The sequence below is a fragment of the Rutidosis leptorrhynchoides genome, chromosome 11, assembly GCF_046630445.1.
Source record: "Rutidosis leptorrhynchoides isolate AG116_Rl617_1_P2 chromosome 11, CSIRO_AGI_Rlap_v1, whole genome shotgun sequence".
Classification (NCBI taxonomy): Eukaryota; Viridiplantae; Streptophyta; class Magnoliopsida; order Asterales; family Asteraceae; genus Rutidosis; species Rutidosis leptorrhynchoides.
Genome location: NC_092343.1, coordinates 239,441,619 through 239,465,496, shown reverse-complemented (window position 1 = coordinate 239,465,496; position 23,878 = coordinate 239,441,619). Strand labels below are relative to the sequence as shown.

At 34.7% G+C, this 23,878-nt stretch overlaps 1 protein-coding gene across 1 annotated transcript in view; it reads left to right on the top strand.

Moving 5' to 3' along the window:
• Positions 1–285: 285 nt before the first annotated feature.
• LOC139875483 (uncharacterized) overlaps positions 286–23,878 on the top strand; it is a 61,629-nt gene continuing 38,036 nt past the window's right edge. The window contains exon 1 of the mRNA XM_071862820.1: positions 286–501. Coding sequence (XP_071718921.1) covers positions 286–501 — 216 coding nt within the window. The remainder of the gene's footprint in view (positions 502–23,878) is intronic.

The following is a 23,878-nucleotide window of genomic DNA, read 5'->3' as shown; positions in this document are numbered from 1 at the left end:
ATCCGTGGGACACGTTTTACCAATTGAACTTGAAATTTTTTATTTTGTGCTATCAAACAATCAATTACCTTTTTTAATTCTAATCGTGTGTTATTTTGATGATTCACAGGCGAATACGTTTGTAATTGGCAGTAAATTGCTTGTTTAATTGAAGTAATGAGCAATATTGGAATTGATCGTGGTATTGTTTTCGTTGTGCAAGCAAATGCTCAAAAACGAGGAAGAAAGTGAAAGTCATAAAAAATGTATCAAAATTGGTAGTCTGCGCCAATTAGTTTTTCAAAAATGCAAAGTGATGATTTCTCTGAAATGCCGATAGTAGTATCGTGCAAGGTAGCGGAAACTGGAATCACAATCATGAAAGTTCATGTTGATATTGGTAGCAGTGTTGACATTGTTTATGAGCAATGTTTTGTTCAACTGCCGGAGAGTATTAGAGCAAATTTACAACCAACCGCAGCCTCGCTAACTGGTTTTGCGGAGAATCCTCATTGCCTATGGGTGTATTGTCTTTAGATGTTGAGCTTTTCGATGAAAATGATGATAGTTTAGTGCGGCGAGCGCGGTTTGTAACAACCCCAAACCAAAACCTCGACCAAACCCGTGTAAAGGTATCACAAATTTTTTTGTTGCTAGAACAGCATATGGCGCGGCGCGCCATATGGCCGCGCGGATTGCCAAACTGGTCTGTCCCAAAAGTCTTGAAACGCGAAAAAGATTGACCACTTCCCGACATAATTAGACAAAACGCTTTTAACAACATATTCAAACATATAAAACTAACACAATTCAAACATAAAATAAGTTTTACAAAGCGGGGCCCACTTTGGCCGTTTTACGAGTTTAATACATAACGTGAGTTTCGACCACCAAAAGTTTAAGTACCAAACGACACGATGAGCATGGTGTTTAGGATTAAACTACCCAAGTCATGGTCAAACTCCAAAAGCTAACACATCCAAAAGAAGCGTCCCCTAACAATAAGCGGGATCTTTAATCCAACCGTATGCCCTTACCCTTATCCACGCCGGAACCTATAAAATGGTAAACAACGAGAGGGTAAGCTAACGCTTAGTGAGTAGAATAAATATATACATGCATATAAGACTTACCTACTCGCATCCACGATATCATATAACGCATACAAACACATAACGTCTCAATAACCAAGCTAGTATCGTCAATCCGTACAACTAGCAACATCAATAGCATAATATTCATAATAATAATTAAATGCTAACGTCAAAAACTATACTAAAATGTCCCGTTCATATTGATTATAAATGTTCCATATTAATTGATTTCGTTGCGAGGTTTTGACCTCTATATGAGACGTTTTTGAAAGACTGCATTCATTTTTAAAACAACCATAACCTTTATTTTATCAATAAAGGTTTCAAAAGCATTACGTAGATTATCAAATAATGATAATCTAAAATATACTGTTTACACACGACCATTACATAATGGTTTACAATAGAAATATATTACATCGACATATGTTTCTTGAATACAGTTTTTACATAATATCATACAAACATGGACTCCAAATCTTGTCCTTATTTTAGTATGCAACAGCGGAAGCTCTTAATATTCACCTGAGAATAAACATGCTTTAAACGTCAACAAAAATGTTGGTGAGTTATAGGTTTAACCTATATATATCAAATCGTAACAATAGACCACAAGATTTCATATTTCAATATACATCCCATACATAGAGATAAAAATCATTCATATGGTGAACACCTGGTAACCGACATTAACAAGATGCATATATAAGAATATCCCCATCATTCCGGGACACCCTTCGGATATGATATAAATTTCGAAGTACTAAAGCAACCGGTACTTTGGATGGGGTTTGTTAGGCCCAATAGATCTATCTTTAGGATTCTCGTCAATTAGGGTGTCTGTTCCCTAATTCTTAGATTACCAGACTTAATAAAAAGGGGCATATTCGATTTCGATAATTCAATCATAGAATGTAGTTTCACGTACTTGTGTCTATTTTGTAAATCATTTATAAAACCTTCATGTATTCTCATCCCAAAAATATTAGATTTTAAAAGTGGGACTATAACTCACTTTCACAGATTTTTACTTCGTCGGGAAGTAAGACTTGGCCACTGGTCGATTCACGAACCTATAACAAATATGTACATATATATCAAAGTATATTCAAAATATATTGACAACACTTTTAATACATTTTGATGTTTTAAGTTTATTAAGTCAGCTGTCCTCGTTAGTAACCTACAACTAGTTGTCCAACGTTAGATGTACAGAAAAAAATTGATATATATTATCTTGAATCAATCCACGACCCAGTGTATACACGTATCAGGCTAGATCACAACTCAAAGTATATATATTTTTGGAATCAACCTCAACCCTGTATAGCTAACTCCCACATTACTGCATATATAGTGTCTATGGTTGTTCCAAATAATATATACACATGGGTCGATATGATATGTCAAAACATTTGCATACGTGTCTATGGTATCCCAAGATTACATAATATATTAGAATACATGTATAATACAATATAAGTTAGCTAGGATATGATTAATATAGATTTGTTACCAATTTTCACGTTGCTACAACAAGGAAAATTATCCAATCTTGTTTTACCCATAACTTCTTCATTTTAAATCCGTTTTGAGTGAATCAAATTGCTATGGTTTCATATTGAACTATATTTTATGAATCTAAACAGAAAAAGTATAGGTTTATAGTCGGAAATATAAGTTACAAGTCATTTTTGTAAAGGTATTCATTTCAGTCGAAAGAACGACATCTAGATGACCATTTTAGAAAACATACTTCCACTTTGAGTTTAACCATGATTTTTGGATAGAGTTTTATGTTCATAAGAAAAATCATTTTCCCAAAAGAACAACTTTTAAATCAAAGTTTATCATAGTTTTTAATTAACTAACCCAAAACAGCCCGCGGTGTTAGTACGACGGCGTATGTCCGGTTTTACAGTGTTCTTCGTGTTTCCAGGTTTTAAATCATTAAGTTAGCATATCATATAGATATAGAACATGTGTTTAGTTGATTTTAAAAGTCAAGTTAGAAGTATTAACTTTTGTTTGTGAACAAGTTTAGAATTAACTAAACTATGTTCTAGTGATTACAAGTTTAAACCTTCGAATAAGATAGCTTTATATGTATGAATCGAATGATGTTATGAACATCATTACTACCTCAAGTTTTCTGGATAAAGCTACTAGAAATGAGAAAAATGGATCTAGTTTCAAAGGATCCTTGGATGGCTTGAAAGTTCTTGAAGCAGAATCATGACAGAAAACAAGTTCAAGTAAGATTTCCACTCGAAATAAGATTGTTATAGTTATAGAAATTGAATCAAAGTTTGAATATGAGTATTACCTTGTATTAGAAAGATATCTTACTGTAAATAAGAAAGATTTCTTGAGGTTGGATGATCACTTTACAAGATTGGAAGTAAGCTAGCAAACTTGGAAGTATTCTTGATTTTATGAAACTAGAACTTGTAGAATTTATGAAGAACACTTAGAACATGAAGATAGAACTTGAGAGAGATCAATTAGATGAAGAAAATTGAAGAATGAAAGTGTTTGTAGGTGTTTTTGGTCGTTGGTGTATGGATTAGATATAAAGGATATGTAATTTTGTTTTCATGTAAATAAGTCATGAATGATTACTCATATTTTTGTAATTTTATGAGATATTTCATGCTAGTTTCCAAATGATGGTTCCCACATGTGTTAGGTGACTCACATGGGCTACTAAGAGCTGATAATTGGAGTGTATATACCAATAGTACATACATCTAAAAGCTGTGTATTGTACGAGTACGAATACGGGTGCATACGAGTAGAATTGTTGATGAAACTGAACGAGGATGTAATTGTAAGCATTTTTGTTAAGTATAAGTATTTTGATAAGTGTCTTGAAGTCTTTCAAAATTGTATGAATACATATTAAAACACTACATGTATATACATTTTAACTGAGTCGTTAAGTCATCGTTAGTCGTTACATGTAAGTGTTGTTTTGAAACCTTTAGGTTAACGATCTTGTTAAATGTTGTTAACCCATTGTTTATTAAATCAAATGAGATGTTAAATTATTACATTATCATGATATCATGATGTATTAAAATATCTTAATATGATATATATACATTAAATGTCGTTACAACGATAATCGTTACATATATGTCTCGTTTCAAAATCATTAAGTTAGTAGTCTTGTTTTTACATATGTAGTTCATTGTTAATATACTTAATGATATGTTTACTTATCATAATATCATGTTAACTATATATATATATCCATATATATGTCATCATATAGTTTTTACAAGTTTTAACGTTCGTGAATCGCTGGTCAACTTGGGTGGTCAATTGTTTATATGAAACCTATTTCAATTAATCAAGTCTTAACAAGTTTGATTACTTAACATGTTGGAAACATTTAATCATGTAAATATAAATTTCATTTAATATATAAGAACATGGAAAAGTTCGGGTCACTACAGTACCTACCCGTTAAATAAATTTCGTCCCGAAATTTTAAACTGTTGAAAGTGTTGACGAATCTTCTGGAAATAGATGCGGGTATTTCTTCTTCATCTGATCTTCACGCTCCCAGGTGAACTCGGGTCCTCTACGAGCATTCCATTGATCCTTAACAATCGGTATCTTGTTTTGTTTAAGTCTCTTAACCTCACGATCCATTATTTCGACGGGTTCTTCAATGAATTGAAGTTTTTCATTGATTTGGATTTTGTCCAACGGAATAGTGAGATCTTCTTTAGCAAAACATTTCTTTAAATTCGAGACGCGGAAAGTGTTATGTACATTCGCAAGTTGTTGAGGTAACTCAAGTCGGTAAGCTACTGGTCCGACACGATCAATAATCTTGAATGGTCCAATATACCTTGGATTTAATTTCCCCCGTTTACCAAATCGAACAACACCTTTCCAAGGTGCAACCTTAAGCATGACCATTTCTCCTATTTCAAATTCTATGTCTTTTCTTTTAATGTCGGCGTAGCTCTTTTGTCGACTTTGGGTGGTTTTCAACCGTTGTTGAATTTGGATGATTTTCTCGGTAGTTTCTTGTATTATCTTCGGACCCGTAATCTGTCTATCCCCCACTTCACTCTAACAAATTGGAGACCTGCACTTTCTACCATAAAGTGCTTCAAACGGCGCCATCTCAATGCTTGAATGATAGCTGTTGTTGTAGAAAAATTCTGCTAACGGTAGATGTCGATCCCAAGTGTTTTCGAAATCAATAACACATGCTCGTAGCATGTCTTCAAGCGTTTGTATCGTCCTTTCGCTCTGCCCATCAGTTTGTGGAAGATAGGCAGTACTCATGTCTAGTCGAGTTCCTAATGCTTGCTGTAATGTCTGCCAGAATCTTGAAATAAATCTGTCATCCCTATCAGAGATAATAGAGATTGGTATTCCATGTCTGGAGACGACTTCCTTCAAATACAGTCGTGCTAACTTCTCCATCTTGTCATCTTCTCTTATTGGCAGGAAGTGTGCTGACTTGGTGAGACGATCAACTATTAACCAAATAGTATCATAACCACTTGCAGTCCTTGGCAATTTAGTAATGAAATCCATGGTAATGTTTTCCCATTTCCATTCCGGGATTTCAGGTTGTTGTAGTAGACCTGATGGTTTCTGATGTTCAGCTTTGACCTTAGAACACATCAAACATTCTCCTACATATTTAGCAATATCGGCTTTCATACCTGGCCACCAAAAATGTTTCTTAAGATCCTTGTACATCTTCCCAGTTCCAGGATGTATTGAGTATCTGGTTTTATGAGCTTCTCTAAGTACCATTTCTCCTATATCTCCAAATTTTGTTACCCAAATTCTTTCAGCCCTATACCGAGTTCCGTCTTCCCGAATATTAAGATGCTTCTCCGATCCTTTGGGTATTTCATCCTTTAAATTTCCCTCTTTTAAAACTCCTTATTGCGCCTCCTTTATTTGAGTAGTAAGGTTAGTGTGAATCATTATATTCATAGATTTTACTCGAATGGGTTCTCTATCCTTTCTGCTCAAGGCGTCGGCTACCACATTTGCTTTCCCCGGGTGGTAACGAATCTCAAAGTTGTAATCATTCAACAATTCAATCCACCTACGCTGCCTCATATTCAGTTGTTTCTGATTAAATATGTGTTGAAGACTTTTGTGGTCGGTATATATAATACTTTTGACCCCATATAAGTAGTGCCTCCAAGTCTTTAATGCAAAAACAACTGCGCCTAATTCCAAATCATGCGTCGTATAATTTTGCTCGTGAATCTTCAATTGTCTAGACGCATAAGCAATCACTTTTGTCCGTTGCATTAATACACAACCGAGACCTTGCTTTGATGCGTCACAATAAATCACAAAATCATCATTCCCTTCAGGCAATGACAATATAGGTGCCGTAGTTAGCTTTTTCTTCAATAATTGAAACGCCTTCTCTTGTTCATCCTTCCATTCAAATTTCTTCCCTTTATGCGTTAATGCAGTCAAGGGTTTTGCTATTTTGGAGAAATCTTGGATGAATCTTCTGTAGTAACCAGCCAATCCTAAAAATTGACGTATATGCTTCGGAGTTTTTGGGGTTTCCCACTTTTCAACGGTTTCGATCTTTGCTGGGTCCACTTGGATACCTTCTTTGTTTACTATGTGACCGAGGAATTGAACTTCTTCCAACCAAAATGCACACTTTGAAAACTTAGCATACAGTTTTTCTTTCCTCAATACTTCTAGCACTTTTCTCAAATGTTCTTCGTGCTCTTGATCATTCCTTGAGTAAACAAGTATGTCATCGATGAAAACAATGACAAACTTATCAAGATATGGCCCACACACTCGGTTCATAAGGTCCATGAACACAGCTGGTGCATTACTCAATCCAAACGGCATAACCATAAACTCGTAATGACCATAACGCGTCCTAAAAGCAGTTTTTGGAATATCAACTTCCTTTACTCGCATTTGATGATATCCAGAACGTAAATCGAACTTCGAATAAACTGACGAGCCTTGTAGTTGATCAAATAAGTCGTCAATTCTCGGCAGTGGATAACGGTTTTTAATGGTAAGTTTGTTCAACTCTCTGTAGTCAATACACAACCTAAATGTACCATCCTTCTTCTTGACAAACAAAACAGGAGCTCCCCATGGTGATGTGCTTGGTCAAATGAAACCACGTTCTAACAGTTCTTGCAGTTGGCTTTGCAGTTCTTTCATCTCGCTGGGTGCGAGTCTATAAGGAGCACGAGCTATTGGTGCAGCTCCTGGTACAAGATCTATTTGAAATTCAACAGATCGATGTGGAGGTAGTCCCGGTAATTCTTTCGGAAATACATCGGGAAATTCTTTTGCGAAGGGAACATCATTGATGCTCTTTTCTTCAGTTTGTACTTTCTCGACGTGTGCTAGAATAGCATATCAACCTTTTCTTATTAGTTTTTGTGCCTTCAAATTACTAATAAGATGTAGCTTCGTGTTGCCCTTTTCTCCGTACACCATTAAGGGTTCTCCTTCTTCTCGTACAATAGGCGTCGCGTCGATCTTCTCTTCCTCATCTTCGAACGCTCTCGGACAAAATAGGCACAATTCTGTGAATTGTCTTTCGTACGTGGTAATATCAAATCCTTGGGTTCGTAACCCTCTAAGTTCTGTCTTGAGCTTATTGACCTTGGTTCTGGAACGGTACTTCTCGTTCATCAAGTGCATGAATGCTGACCACGGTAGTGCGTAAGCATCATCTTGTCCCACTTGCTCTAGATAGGTATTCCACCATGTTAACGCAGTACCTGTGAAGGTATGCGTAGCGTACTTCACTTTGTCCTCTTCAGTACACTTACTTATGGCAAACACCGATTCGACCTTCTCGGTCCACCGTTTCAATCCGATCGGTCCTTCGGTTCCATCAAATTCCAAAGGTTTGCAGGCAGTGAATTTTTTGTAGGTGCATCCTACACGATTTCTTGCGCCGTTAGCTGCATTGCTAGATTCGGAGTTATTGTTGGTATGTAGCGCAGCCTGTACTGCGGCTATGTTTGAAGCAAGAAAGGCACGAAATTCCTCTTCGCTCATATTCAAGGTGTGTCGAGTAGTCGGTGCCATTTCCTTCAAAATAGTCAAATGAAACGAGTTAATCATATAGAATATCAAGAGTAGTCAATAGTATTTCGTAGCGTAATATGAACTTATTTATAAAAGCTCTTTCTTCATATTAGCGTTTTATACTCTTTAATTCGGGTAGTACCTACCCGTTAAGTTCATACTTAGTAGCTAACATACCATTTCAACTACTACAATTCTATATGAAAAACTAATCACATAAAAAAAATATCATATTTAAACCTTTATACAATAACTTGCAAACTTACAATACCGCTTTTTTTTACATATAGCATGAAATATAGCACATAAAACTTTGATACAAAGTAGTTGCAAAGATAATTCAAGTTAATAAATAAGGCGTTCAGCAAAGGCAATAAAGACACGTAATTCATACGTCCAGAAACAAGTCATGCATTCTGGTTTTACTAATACCACTTCCCATCCTTGGTTTTGTGGAACATAACCGTTGTGACCGATAGTAAGACAATGTGTTGTAACGTCGTCAAAAGGATGAAGGTTACGTAATGACCAATAGTTTTGTAATAACCTAAAAACCTCATTTCTTACTCCAATTACCGACTCCGTCACTTGTGGGAACGTTTTGTTTAATAGTTGTAGCCCGATGTTCTTGTTCTCACTTTGGTGAGAAGCGAGCATTACTAACCCGTAAGCATAACATGCTTCTTTATGCTGCATGTTAGCCGCTTTTTCTAAATCACGAAGTCCTATATTTGGATATATTGAGTCAAAATAATTTCTTAACCCGTTGCGTAAAATAGCATTTGGGTTCCCCGCAATATATGCGTCAAAGTAAACACATCGTAACTTATGGATTTCCCAATGTGATATCCCCCATCTTTCGAACGAAAGCCTTTTATAAATCAAGGCATTCTTGGAATGTTCTTCGAATGTCTTACAAACTAATCTCGCCTTAAATAGTTGTGCCGAGGAATTCTGACCGACTCTAGACAAGATTTCATCAATCATGTCTCCGGGTAGGTCTCTTAAAATATTGGGTTGTCTATCCATTTTGTGTTTTTATACTGTAAAATAGACAAGAGTTAGATTCATAAAAAAATACTTATTAATACAAGCAATTTTTACATATATCATAAAACATAAGCACACTATATTACATATATTACACCACACGAATACAACTATCTTATTCCGACTCGCTCATTTCTTCTTCTTTGGTTTTGGTTCGTTTTGCCAAGTTTCTAGGGATATATGATGTTCCCCTAATACGAGCCGTCGTTTTCCACATTGGTTTAGAAAAATCTGGTGGTTTAGAGGTTCCCGGGTTATTATCACAACTTAAGAAATACGGGTGTTGATGATACATATAAAGTTAATCGGGTTTGGAAACAAATTTCTCTATTTTTATACCCTTTCCCTTATTGTTCTCTTTTGCCTTATTAAATTATGTTGGGGTAATTTCTATAACATCATTGGAATCCTTGTCGGGATCCGATTCATCGGAGAATTGGTAATCCTCCCAATACTTTGCTTCCTTGGCGGAAACACCATTGACCATAATTAACTTTGGTCGGTTGGTTGAGGATTTTCTTCTACTTAACCGTTTTATTATTTCCCCCACTGGTTCTATTTCTTCTTCCGGTTCCGATTCTTCTTCTGGTTCCGACTCTTCTTCCGGTTCCTCTTCGGAAACTTGTGAATCAGTCCACGAATCATTCCAATTTACATTTGACTCTTCATTATTATTAGGTGAGTCAATGGGACTTGTTCTAGAGGTAGACATCTATCACATAATATCAAACACGTTAAGAGATTACTATATCACATAATATTCACATGTTAAAAATATATAGTTTCCAACAAAAATGTTAAGCAATCATTTTTAAAGAAAATACGGTCGAAGTCCAGACTCACTAATGCATCCTAACAAACTCGATAAGACACACTAATGCAAATTTTCTGGTTCTCTAAGACCAACGCTCTGATACCAACTGAAATATCCCGTTCATATTGATTATAAACGTTCCATATTAATTGATTTCGTTGCGAGGTTTTGACCTCTATATGAGACGTTTTTCAAAGACTGCATTCATTTTTAAAACAACCATAACCTTTATTTTATCAATAAAGGTTTCAAAAGCATTACGTAGATTATCAAATAATGATAATCTAAAATATACTGTTTACACACGACCATTACATAATGGTTTACAATAGAAATATATTACATCGACATATGTTTCTTGAATGAATTTTTTACATAATATCATACAAACATGGACTCCAAATCTTGTCCTTATTTTAGTATGCAACAGCGGAAGCTCTTAATATTCACCTGAGAATAAACATGCTTTAAACGTCAACAAAAATGTTGGTGAGTTATAGGTTTAACCTATATATATCAAATCGTAACAATTGACCACAAGATTTCATATTTCAATATACATCCCATACATAGAGATAAAAATCATTCATATGGTGAACACCTGGTAACCGACATTCACAAGATGCATATATAAGAATATCCCCATCATTCCGGGACACCCTTCGGATATGATATAAATTTCAAAGTACTAAAGCAACCGGTACTTTGGATGGGGTTTGTTAGGCCCAATAGATCTATCTTTAGGATTCGCGTCAATTAGGGTGTCTGTTCCCTAATTCTTAGATTACCAGACTTAATAAAAAGGGGCATATTCGATTTCGATAATTCAACCATAGAATGTAGTTTCACGTACTTGTGTCTATTTTGTAAATCATTTATAAAACCTGCATGTATTCTCATCCTAAAAATATTAGATTTTAAAAGTGGGGCTATAACTCACTTTCACAGATTTTTACTTCGTCGGGAAGTAAGACTTGGCCACTGATCGATTCACGAACCTATAACAAATATGTACATATATATCAAAGTATATTCAAAATATATTTACAACACTTTTAATACATTTTGATGTTTTAAGTTTATTAAGTCAGCTGTCCTCGTTAGTAACCTACAACTAGTTGTCCAACGTTAGATGTACAGGAAAAAAATTGATATATATTATCTTGAATCAATCCACGACCCAGTATATACACGTCTCAGGCTAGATCACAACTCAAAGTATATATATTTTTGGAATCAACCTCAACCCTGTATAGCTAACTCCCACATTACTGCATATAGATTGTCTATGGTTGTTCCAAATAATATATACACATGGGTCGATATGATATGTCAAAACATTTGCATACGTGTCTATGGTATCCCAAGATTACATAATATATTAGAATACATGTATAGTATAATATAAGTTAGCTAGGATATGATTAATATAGATTTGTTACCAATTTTCACGTTGCTACAACAAGAAAAATTATCCAATCTTGTTTTACCCATAACTTCTTCATTTTAAATCCGTTTTGAGTGAATCAAATTGCTATGGTTTCATATTGAACTCTATTTTATGAATCTAAACAGAAAAAGTATAGGTTTATAGTCAGAAATATAATTTACAAGTCATTTTTGTAAAGGTAGTCAATTTAGTCGAAAGAACGACGTCTAGATGACCATTTTAGAAAACATACTTCCACTTTGAGTTTTACCATGATTTTTGGATAGAGTCTCATGTTCATAAGAAAAATCATTTTCCTAGAAGAACAACTTTTAAATCAAAGTTTATCATAGTTTTTAATTAACTAACCCAAAACAGCCCGCGGTGTTACTACGACGGCGTATGTCCGGTTTTACAGTGTTCTTCGTGTTTCCAGGTTTTAAATCATTAAGTTAGCATATCATATAGATATAGAACATGTGTTTAGTTGATTTTAAAATTCAAGTTAGAAGGATTAACTTTTGTTTGTGAACAAGTTTAGAATTAACTAAACTATGTTCTAGTGATTACAAGTTTAAACCTTCGAATAAGATAGCTTTATATGTATGAATCGAATGATGTTATGAAAATCATTACTACCTCAATTTTTCTGGATAAAGCTACTGGAAATGAAAAAAATGGATCTAGTTTCAAAGGATCCTTGGATGGCTTGAAAGTTCTTAAAGCAGAATCATGACACGAAAACAAGTTCAAGTAAGATTTCCACTGGAAATAAGATTGTTATAGTTATAGAAATTGAATCAAAGTTTGAATATGAGTATTACCTTGTATTAGAAAGATATCTTATTGTAAATAAGAAAGATTTCTTGAGGTTGGATGATCACTCTACAAGATTGGAAGTAAGCTAGCAAACTTGGAAGTATTCTTGATTTTATGAAACTAAAACTTGTAGAATTTATGAAGAACACTTAGAACTTGAAGATAGAACATGAGAGAGATCAATTAGATGAAGAAAATTGAAGAATGAAAGTGTTTGTAGGTGTTTTTGGTTGTTGGTGTATCGATTAGATATAAAGGATATGTAATTTTGTTTTCATATAAATAAGTCATGAATGATTACTCATATTTTTGTAATTTTATGAGATATTTCATGCTAGTTGCCAAATAATGGTTCCCACATGTGTTAGGTGACTCACATGGGCTGCTAAGAGCTGATCATTGGAGTGTATATACCAATAGTACATACATCTAAAAGCTGTGTATTGTACGAGTACGAATACGGGTGCATACGAGTAGAATTGTTGATGAAACTGAACGAGGATGTAATTGTAAGCATTTTTGTTAAGTAGAAGTATTTTGATAAGTGTCTTGAAGTCTTTCAAAAGTGTATGAATACATATTAAAACACTACATGTATATACATTTTAACTGAGTCGTTAAGTCATCGTTAGTCGTTACATGCAAGTGTTGTTTTAAAACCTTTAGGTTAACGATCTTGTTAAATGTTGTTAACCCATTGTTTATTAAATCAAATGAGATGTTAAATTATTACATTATCATGATATCATGATGTATTAATATATCTTAATATGATATATATACATTAAATGTCGTTACAACGATAATCGTTACATATATGTCTCGTTTCAAAATCATTAAGTTAGTAGTCTTGTTTTTACATATGTAGTTCATTGTTAATATACTTAATGATATGTTTACTTATCATAATATCATGTTAACTATATATATATATCCATATATATGTCATCATATAGTTTTTACAAGTTTTAACGTTCGTGAATTGCTGGTCAACTTGGGTGGTCAATTGTTTATATGAAACCTATTTCAATTAATCAAGTCTTAACAAGTTTGATTACTTAACATGTTGGAAACATTTAATCATGTAAATATCAATTTCATTTAATATATAAGAACATGGAAAAGTTCGGGTCACTACATATACACCATGGTTAACCAAGTTCTTCGCAAGGGAATGACTTTGCGAAACAAGTCATCGATGTTCATAATAACCATTATGTAACGACCCTGGATTTTCCAACGTTTATTTATTAATATTTATTATTAATACTTGTGTTTAAATGAATGTATTGTTATACATTTACTTGTTACCGCGATTAACTTTAAATGCCCGAAACGTCTTTGTGACACACGTACATTACACGAATAATATTTTTTAGTATTATTTACATTCATGATTAAGTTTTATTATTCATTTTAATTAACTAAGGTTATTAGTTAATTACTTGGGCTTTTATTGGATTTACTTGTTAGTTACTTGAACTTGGGCCTTTATTAGTGATAATGGACTTAAAGAGCCCACCCTACTTCTTTAGTGGATTAATTAGCCCATTAATCATGTAAGTATTGCTTAAAACTAAACTAAATGGATTAAGTTACACTTGGAATCTAGTAACTTGTTGTTCCCATGCATACACCCCATAATAACCAACTTTGTAAGACTTTACATGAAATAAACTAGTGGATTTTTGCCCTTCCCCTTCTTTCCTTGCAACCGTCGGCCAAGGAGGCCATTAAGGGAGTCTTTGTTTCTTTTTCTTGACTACTTCATTCACTAGTTACTCTCATTTCCTCACACACACTTTACTTGCAAAATCTTCTCAACTTTCTCTCATTTTTCTCTACATTCTTGTAAGTAACATGAGACTTTCTTCTCTTCCTTTTCTTCATCAAAACCGTGACCAAGAACTCATATATCATCATCATTTGATTGTTATTTACTTGTTCTTTGTTATTTAATTACTTACTAGTTGTTATTGTTGTTGATTTGTTACTTGTTCTTAATTATTATTTACCTACTAGTACAAGAATCAAACTTTCTAGTTTGATTCTTCTTATCATCTTGTATTACAAGAACAAACAAGAACAAAACTTTCTAGTTATGTTCTACACTTATTGTTTTTAAAAGATTAAAGTTCATGTGTTGAAAGCATACTTGTGTTCATGAAGTAAACTTAAAAGTTTACTTCCTAAAGATCAAGACTTAGGCTTGAATCTTTAAAAGTATGAAACCCATGAACTTATTACTTGTGTATTTAGATTATTTCTTCATTTTATGTACTTTAAAGTTGTGATTTGGTCAAGTATTACAAGTTAGTCTTGATCTCATACTTCTTGGAACTAAAAGGTTAACTTTAAAAGTTCAAGAACATGGAAGTATAACTTTTTAGTTATAACTTCATACACTTGTGTTAGATGTAACTTAATAACTTTAGATCTAGACTTTTGGGTCTTGGATCTTCAAGATCTAACTAAGAACTATGTTCTACATCTTAAGATCTTGATTAGTTAGTTTACATTCAAGTTTGTAGTTCAATATTACTTTTATATTCCATGTATGTGTTAAATCTAAGACTTTGATGTAACTTTGGTTCATCAAAACACTTGCAACACTTAAGTGAGTTGTGCTACATGTCTTAGACTTACACATGGGTTATGATGGTCAAAACTTGGTAAATATGATGCAAACACATCAACGAGTTGTACACTTGAAGCTATATGCATCAAGGATGAGAACCGTGATAAGTATCGAGTACCAAGAACCACCGGAACCTACTGTTTTACTATTTATGGGTCTGATAAGTACGACCTGGGCTACTGTAAAGATGGTTTTCAGTTATCTCTGTTCGAGCAGATAACTTTTCATTTAGGACTCGTCTTAATCCGAGTTACGGTTTAGGATTTATGGCCCTCCGATCGTTACTATGTCCTTTTAACGTTGTGCTGAAAATTCTGACCTACTCGCACTTAGACCTTCGCCACGGTTAAACGAAGAAGAGTTTGCTTCTGGAATTTTTACCACAACTAAAGGACTCATATTCGGAGCCATGGCCACTGGTCTCACCTTATTTCAGTAGGTTTAGAGGCCGTGGTGACTGACCGAAGTCAGCCTTTGTTTTAAACTTCTTTCATGAACAAAACTTACTTTACACCTTTTGTTTTATGATGAATGATGATGACCCATAAGACCTAATTTACTTACATTTAAACCTATTGGGACGATTTACTAACTTAGTACTATTTGACTTAGGTTGAGGACTTTCCGGACCTACGTACTTGCTTACTTCTCGACTCGACTTTACTACCACTTTATCGCTGTGAGTTATAGCATTCCCTTTTTACTTTAACTACTTTGGGAACTGAGAATACATGCGCATTTTATGTTTTACATACTAGGCATGAGTACTTAAAATTATATATATGTGGGTTATACAACGGCATAAACATTCCCTTTAGCTCGGTAACGTTTAGTCATTAGTTTTTGAACCGGTGAACGTGAATCTTAGATATGGATCCATAGGGTTTGACATCCCCACTCGGGCTAGTAGCGTTAGTATTTAACGGGTGTTTAATACTTCGTAATACATACGCACTTGCCAAGTGTACTTTCAGGGGGTATAAACATTAAGTTAGTTACCAAGTGCCCACGGTTAAACATATACTTTATCATACTGTTTTGAAACGCTCTTTGTAGCACTGAAATCTCGTGGCCTACCTTACATACTGTTATACTTAAACTATAGCTCACCAACCTTTGTGTTGACATTTTTAAGCATGTTTTTCTCAGGTGCTTAAGGTTGCTTCCGCTGTGTACTAGTCTTGCTGTAGACACCCGCTGCTCTAGAGTTATCACCGCATGAACTGTTTATCTTGCATTCATAACTTTAATACTCTTGAACTATGATTTGTAACGACCATTGGGGTCACGTACAATTATTAATTGCTTTTATTCATAGAAGCGTGCTTTTGATGTAAAACATTTGATGTTGGTTATGACGTCACCTTCTATCTTGAATGCAAACTTGTTTTGAAAACGCATATAGTGTTTGACCTTGTAATGATCCTGTTGTTGATGGTCCGTACATGTTGATTTAGTACGGGGCGTCACATTTGGTATCAGAGCATTGGTTGTAGGGAATTAGGTTGCATTAGTGAGTCTGGATCGACCCGAGTAGGATTCACTAATAGGGCTACTCTACAACTTGCTAGTTTACTTGTTTCCTCTGAACTTACGGCATGCTACTGCTTACTTTTACTACTATATGCCGTATGCTATTACATGATTTCACTACTGCATGCTATTATATGTTTCGATTGCATGATACTTGTCATTATTGCCATGCTACTTACTGTTACACATGATTTAGACTGTTGGCCTAATACGTGCTTGATTTATGACTTACTGACATGGAAAATTTATTTTTCCTTGTTCAGATGTCGGATATTCCACCTGCTATCATTTTGGGCAGTTCAGACTCGTCAGCTGAAATGTCCCGTTCTTATTGATTAAAAACGTTCCATATTAATTGATTTCGTTGCGAGGTTTTGACCTCTATATGAGACGTTTTTCAAATACTACATTCATTTTTAAAACAAACCATAACCTTTATTTCATAAATAAAGGTTTAAAAAGTTTTACGTAGATTATCAAATAATGATAATCTAAAATATCCTGTTTACACACGACCATTACATAATGGTTTACAATACAAATATGTTACATCGAAATCAGTTTCTTGAATGCAGTTTTTACACAATATCGTATAAACATGGACTCCAAATCTTGTCCTTATTTTAGTATGCAACAGCGGAAGCTCTTAATATTCACCTGAGAATAAACATGCTTTAAACGTCAACAAAAATGTTGGTGAGTTATAGGTTTAACCTATATATATCAAATCGTAACAATAGACCACAAGATTTCATATTTCAATACACATCCCATACATAGAGATAAAAATCATTCATATGGTGAACACCTGGTAACCAACATTAACAAGATGCATATATAAAAATATCCCCATCATTCCGGGACACCCTTCGGATATGATATAAATTTCGAAGTACTAAAGCATCCGGTACTTTGGATGGGGTTTGTTAGGCCCAATAGATCTATCTTTAGGATTCGCGTCAATTAGGGTGTCTGTTCCCTAATTCTTAGATTACCAGACTTAATAAAAAGGGGCATATTCGATTTCGATAATTCAACCATAGAATGTAGTTTCACGTACTTGTGTCTATTTTGTAAATCATTTATAAAACCTGCATGTATTCTCATCCCAAAAATATTAGATTTAAAAAGTGGGACTATAACTCACTTTCACAGATTTTTACTTCGTCGAGAAGTAAGACTTGGCCACTGTTGATTCACGAACCTATAACAATATATACATATATATTAAAGTATGTTCAAAATATATTTACAACACTTTTAATATATTTTGATGTTTTAAGTTTATTAAGTCAGCTGTCCTCGTTAGTAACCTACAACTAGTTGTCCACAGTTAGATGTACAGAAATAAATCAATAAATATTATCTTGAATCAATCCACGACCCAGTGTATACGTATCTCAGTATTGATCACAACTCAAACTATATATATTTTGGAATCAACCTCAACCCTGTATAGCTAACTCCAACATTCACATATAGAGTGTCTATGGTTGTTCCGAAATATATATAGATGTGTCGACATGATAGGTCGAAACATTGTATACGTGTCTATGGTATCTCAAGATTACATAATATACAATACAAGTTGATTAAGTTATGGTTGGAATAGATTTGTTACCAATTTTCACGTAGCTAAAATGAGAAAAATTATCCAATCTTGTTTTACCCATAACTTCTTCATTTTAAATCCGTTTTGAATGAATCAAATTGCTATGGTTTCATATTGAACTGTATTTTATGAATCTAAACAGAAAAAGTATAGGTTTATTGTCGGAAAAATAAGTTACAAGTCGTTTTTGTAAAGGTAGTCATTTCAGTCGAAAGAACGACGTCTAGATGACCATTTTAGAAAACATACTTCCACTTTGAGTTTAACCATAATTTTTGGATATAGTTTCATGTTCATAATAAAAATCATTTTCTCAGAATAACAACTTTTAAATCAAAGTTTATCATAGTTTTTAATTAACTAACCCAAAACAGCCCGCGGTGTTACTACGACGGCGTAAATCCGGTTTTACGGTGTTTCCAGGTTTTAAATCATTAAGTTAGCATATCATATAGATATAGAACATGTGTTTAGTTAATTTTAAAAGTCAATTTAGAAGGATTAACTTTTGTTTGCGAACAAGTTTAGAATTAACTAAACTATGTTCTAGTGATTACGAGTTTAAACCTTCGAATAAGATAGTTTTATATATATGAATCGAATGATATTATGAACATCATTACTACCTCAAGTTTAGTAGGTAAACCTACTGGAAGTGACAAGAAATGATCTAGCTTCAAAGGATCTTGGATGGCTTGAAAGTTCTTGAAGTAGGATCATGACACAAAAACAAGTTCAAGTAAGATTTTTGCTCGAATTAAGATAGTTTATAGTTATAGAAATTGAATCAAAGTTTGAATATGAATATTACCTTGAATAAGAAAGATAACCTACTATATATAATAAAGGTTTCTTGATCTTAGATGATTACTTGGAATGGATTAGAAAGCTTGGAAGTAAATTAGTAAACTTGAAGGGATTTTTGAAGTATTCTTGAAGTGTTCTTCCTATGATGATTATAGCTTGATTCTTGAAGTGATTTTTGATGAAGATGATGATTAACTACTGGAAAAATACGTTCATAATAGTGTGGGTGTGTTGAGAGAGAATTAGAAAGAGAATTGGAAGTGAAATGGAGTGAATGATGAGTGTTAATTGGTGAGTGGTGAGTGGGGTTAAAAGGAGTTCTAGTTAGTTGACTAGCTCATGGTAGAAGGTAAAATTGATTAGTCATACATGACATAATCAAGAGTGGAATCCCATGCTAGTTCCTATTGGTATATACCCATAGTAAGTACGTTTTGAAGCTGTGTATAATACGGGTAAGAATACGACTAGAATTCTTGATGAAAGAAAAGAATGGGAAAGTAACTGTAACCATTTTTGTTAAGTATGAGTGTTTTGATATATGTCTTGAAGTCTTCCAAAAGTATTTTAATACATCTAAATACACTACATGTATATACATTTTAACGGAGTCGTTAAGTCATCGTTAGTCGTTACATGTAAGTGTTGTTTTGAAACCTTTAAGTTAACGATCTCAATTAATATTGTTAACCCATTGTTTATTATATCTAATGAGATGTTAAATTATTATATTATCATGATATTATGATATATTAATATATCTTAATATGATATATATACATTTAAATGTCGTTACAACGATAATCGTTACATATATGTCTCGTTTCGAAATCCTTAAGTTAGTAGTCTTGTTTATATGTATATAACTCATTGTTAATATACTTATGGAGATAATTACTTATCATAATCTCATGTTAACCATATGTATATCCATATACATATCATCATGTCATTTTTACAAGTTTTAACGTTCGTGAATCGCCGGTCAACTTGGGTGGTCAATTGTCTATATGAAACATATTTCAATTAATCAAGTCTTAACAAGTTTGATTGCTTAACATGTTGGAAACATTTAATCATGTAAATATCAATCTCAATTAATATATATAAACATGGAAAAGTTCAGGTCACTACAGTACCTACCCGTTAAATAAATTTCGTCCCGAAATTTTAAGATGTTGAAGGTGTTGACGAATCTTCTGGAAATAGATGCGGGTATTTCTTCTTCATCTGATCTTCACGCTCCCAGGTGAACTCGGGTCCTCTACGAGCATTCCATCGAACCTTAACAATTGGTATCTTGTTTTGCTTAAGTCTTTTAACCTCATGATCCATTATTTCGACGGGTTCTTCGATGAATTGGAGTTTTTCAATGATTTGGATTTCATCTAACGGAATAGTGAGATCTTCTTTAGCAAAACATTTCTTCAAATTCGAGACGTGGAAAGTGTTATGTACAGCCGCGAGTTGTTGAGGTAACTCAAGTCGGTAAGCTACTGGTCCGACACGATCAATAATCTTGAATGGTCCAATATACCTTGGATTTAATTTCCCTCGTTTACCAAATCGAACAACGCCTTTCCAAGGTGCAACTTTAAGCATGACCATCTCTCCAATTTCAAATTCTATATCTTTTCTTTTAATGTCAGCGTAGCTCTTTTGTCGACTTTGGGCGGTTTTCAACCGTTGTTGAATTTGGATGATCTTCTCGGTAGTTTCTTGTATAATCTCCGGACCCGTAATCTGTCTATCCCCCACTTCACTCCAACAAATCGGAGACCTGCACTTTCTACCATAAAGTGCTTCAAACGGCGCCATCTCAATGCTTGAATGGTAGCTGTTGTTGTAGGAAAATTCTGCTAACGGTAGATGTCGATCCCAACTGTTTCTGAAATCAATAACACATGCTCGTAGCATGTCTTCAAGCGTTTGTATCGTCCTTTCGCTCTGCCCATCAGTTTGTGGATGATAGGCAGTGCTCATATCTAGACGAGTTCCTAATGCTTGCTGTAATGTCTGCCAGAATCTTGAAATAAATCTGCCATCCCTATCAGAGATAATAGAGATTGGTATTCCATGTCTGGAGACGACTTCCTTCAAATACAGTCGTGCTAACTTCTCTATCTTGTCATCTTCTCTTATTGGCAGGAAGTGTGCTGATTTGGTGAGACGATCAACTATTACCCAAATAGTATCAAAACCACTTGCAGTCCTTGGCAATTTAGTGATGAAATCCATGGTAATGTTTTCCCATTTCCATTCTGGGATTTCGGGTTGTTGAAGTAGACCTGATGGTTTCTGATGCTCAGCTTTGACCTTAGAACACGTCAAACATTCTCCTACGTATTTAGCAACATCGGCTTTCATACCCGGCCACCAAAAATGTTTCTTGAGATCCTTGTACATCTTCCCCGTTCCAGGATGTATTGAGTATCTGGTTTTATGAGCTTCTCTAAGTACCATTTCTCTCATATCTCCAAATTTTGGTACCCAAATCCTTTCAGCCCTATACCGAGTTCCGTCTTCCCGAATATTAAGATGCTGCTCCGATCCTTTGGGTATTTCATCCTTTATATTTCCTTCTTTTAAAACTCCTTGTTGCGCCTCCTTTATTTGAGTAGTAAGGTTATTATGAATCATTATATTCATAGATTTTACTCGAATGGGTTCTCTGTCCTTTCTGCTCAAGGCATCGGCTACCACATTTGCCTTCCCCGGGTGGTAACGAATCTCAAAGTCGTAATCATTCAACAGTTCGTTCCACCTACGCTGCCTCATATTCAGTTGTTTCTGATTAAATATGTGTTGAAGACTTTTGTGGTCGGTATATATAATACTTTTGACCCCATATAAGTAGTGCCTCCAAGTCTTTAATGCAAAAACAACCGCGCCTAATTCCAAATCATGCGTCGTATAATTTTTCTCGTGAATCTTCAATTGTCTAGACGCATAAGCAATCACCTTCGTTCGTTGCATTAATACACAACCGAGACCTTGCTTTGATGCGTCACAATAAATCACAAAATCATCATTCCCTTCAGGCAATGACAATATAGGTGCCGTAGTTAGCTTTTTCTTCAATAACTGAAACGCTTTCTCTTGTTCATCCTTCCATTCAAATTTCTTCCCTTTATGCGTTAATGCAGTCAAGGGTTTTGCTATTCTGGAAAAGTCTTGGATGAACCTTCTGTAGTAACCAGCTAGTCCTAAAAACTGGCGTATGTGTTTCGGAGTTTTCGGGGTTTCCCACTTTTCAACAGTTTCTATCTTTGCCGGATCCACCTTAATACCTTCTTTGTTCACTATGTGACCGAGGAAATGAACTTCTTCTAACCAAAATGTACACTTTAAAAATTTAGCGTACAATTCTTCCTTCCTCAATACTTCTAACACCTTTCTCAAATGTTCACCGTGTTCTTGGTCATTCTTTGAGTAAATAAGTATGTCATCAATGAAAACAATGACAAACTTGTCAAGGTATGGTCCACACACTCGGTTCATAAGGTCTATGAACACAGCTGGTGCATTAGTTAAACCAAACGGCATGACCATAAACTCGTAATGACCGTAACGTGTTCTAAAAGCAGTCTTTGGAATATCATCTTCTTTCACCCGCATTTGATGATACCCGGAATGTAAGTCAATCTTTGAATAAACAGACGAGCCTTGTAGTTGATCAAATAAGTCGTCAATTCTCGGTAGTGGGTAGCGGTTCTTGATGGTAAGTTTGTTCAACTCTCGGTAGTCGATACACAACCTGAATGTACCATCTTTCTTCTTGACAAACAAAACAGGAGCTCCCCACGGTGATGTGCTTGGTCGAATGAAACCACGCTCTAAAAGTTCTTGTAATTGGCTTTGCAGTTCTTTCATCTCGCTGGGTGCGAGTCTGTAAGGAGCACGAGCTATTGGTGCAGCTCCTGGTACAAGATCTATTTGAAATTCAACGGATCGATGTGGGGGTAATCCCGGTAATTCTTTCGGAAATACATCGGGAAATTCTTTTGCAATGGGAACATCATTGATGCTCTTTTCTTTAGTTTGTACTTTCTCGACGTGTGCTAGAACAGCATAGCAACCTTTTCTTATTAGTTTTTGTGCCTTCAAATTACTAATAAGATGTAGCTTCGTGTTTCCCTTTTCTCCGTACACCATTAAGGGTTTTCCTTTTTCTCGTATAATGCGAATTGCATTTTTGTAACAAACGATCTCTGCTTTCACTTCTTTCAACCAGTCCATACCGATTATCACATCAAAACTCCCTAACTCTACTGGTATCAAGTCAATCTTAAATGTTTCACTAACCAATTTAATTTCTCGATTCCGACATATATTATCTGCTGAAATTAATTTACCATTTGCTAATTCGAGTAAAAATTTACTATCCAAAGGCGTCAATGGACAACTTAATTTAGCACAAAAATCTCTACTCATATAGCTTCTATCCGCACCCGAATCAAATAAAACGTAAGCAGATTTATTGTCAATAAGAAACGTACCCGTAACAAGCTCCGGGTCTTCCTGTGCCTCTGCCGCATTAATATTGAAAACTCTTCCGCGGCCTTGTCCATTCGTGTTCTCCTGGTTCGGGCAATTTCTAATAATGTAGCCCGGTTTTCCACATTTATAACAAACTACATTGGCATAACTTGCTCCGACACTACTTGCTCCACCATTACTCGTTCCGACACCATTTGTTCCTTTCGTTCTATTAAGCCCTGGTCCGTAGACCTCACACTTCGCCGCGCTATGACCATTTCTTTTACACTTATTGCAAAATTTGGTGCAGAACCCCGAGTGATACTTTTCACACCTTTGGCATAGTTGCTTCTGATTGTTGTTGTTGTTGCGGTTATTATTGTTGTTGGGATGATTGTTGTAGTTGCTGTTGTTGTTGTTGTTGGGCCGTTTGTTGTAGTTGCGAGTGATGTTGCGATTGTTGGGATAATTGTTGCGATTATTGTTGTAATTGCTGTTGTTTTTATATTGGTGATTCTTATCACCGTTTTCCTCCCACTTTCTT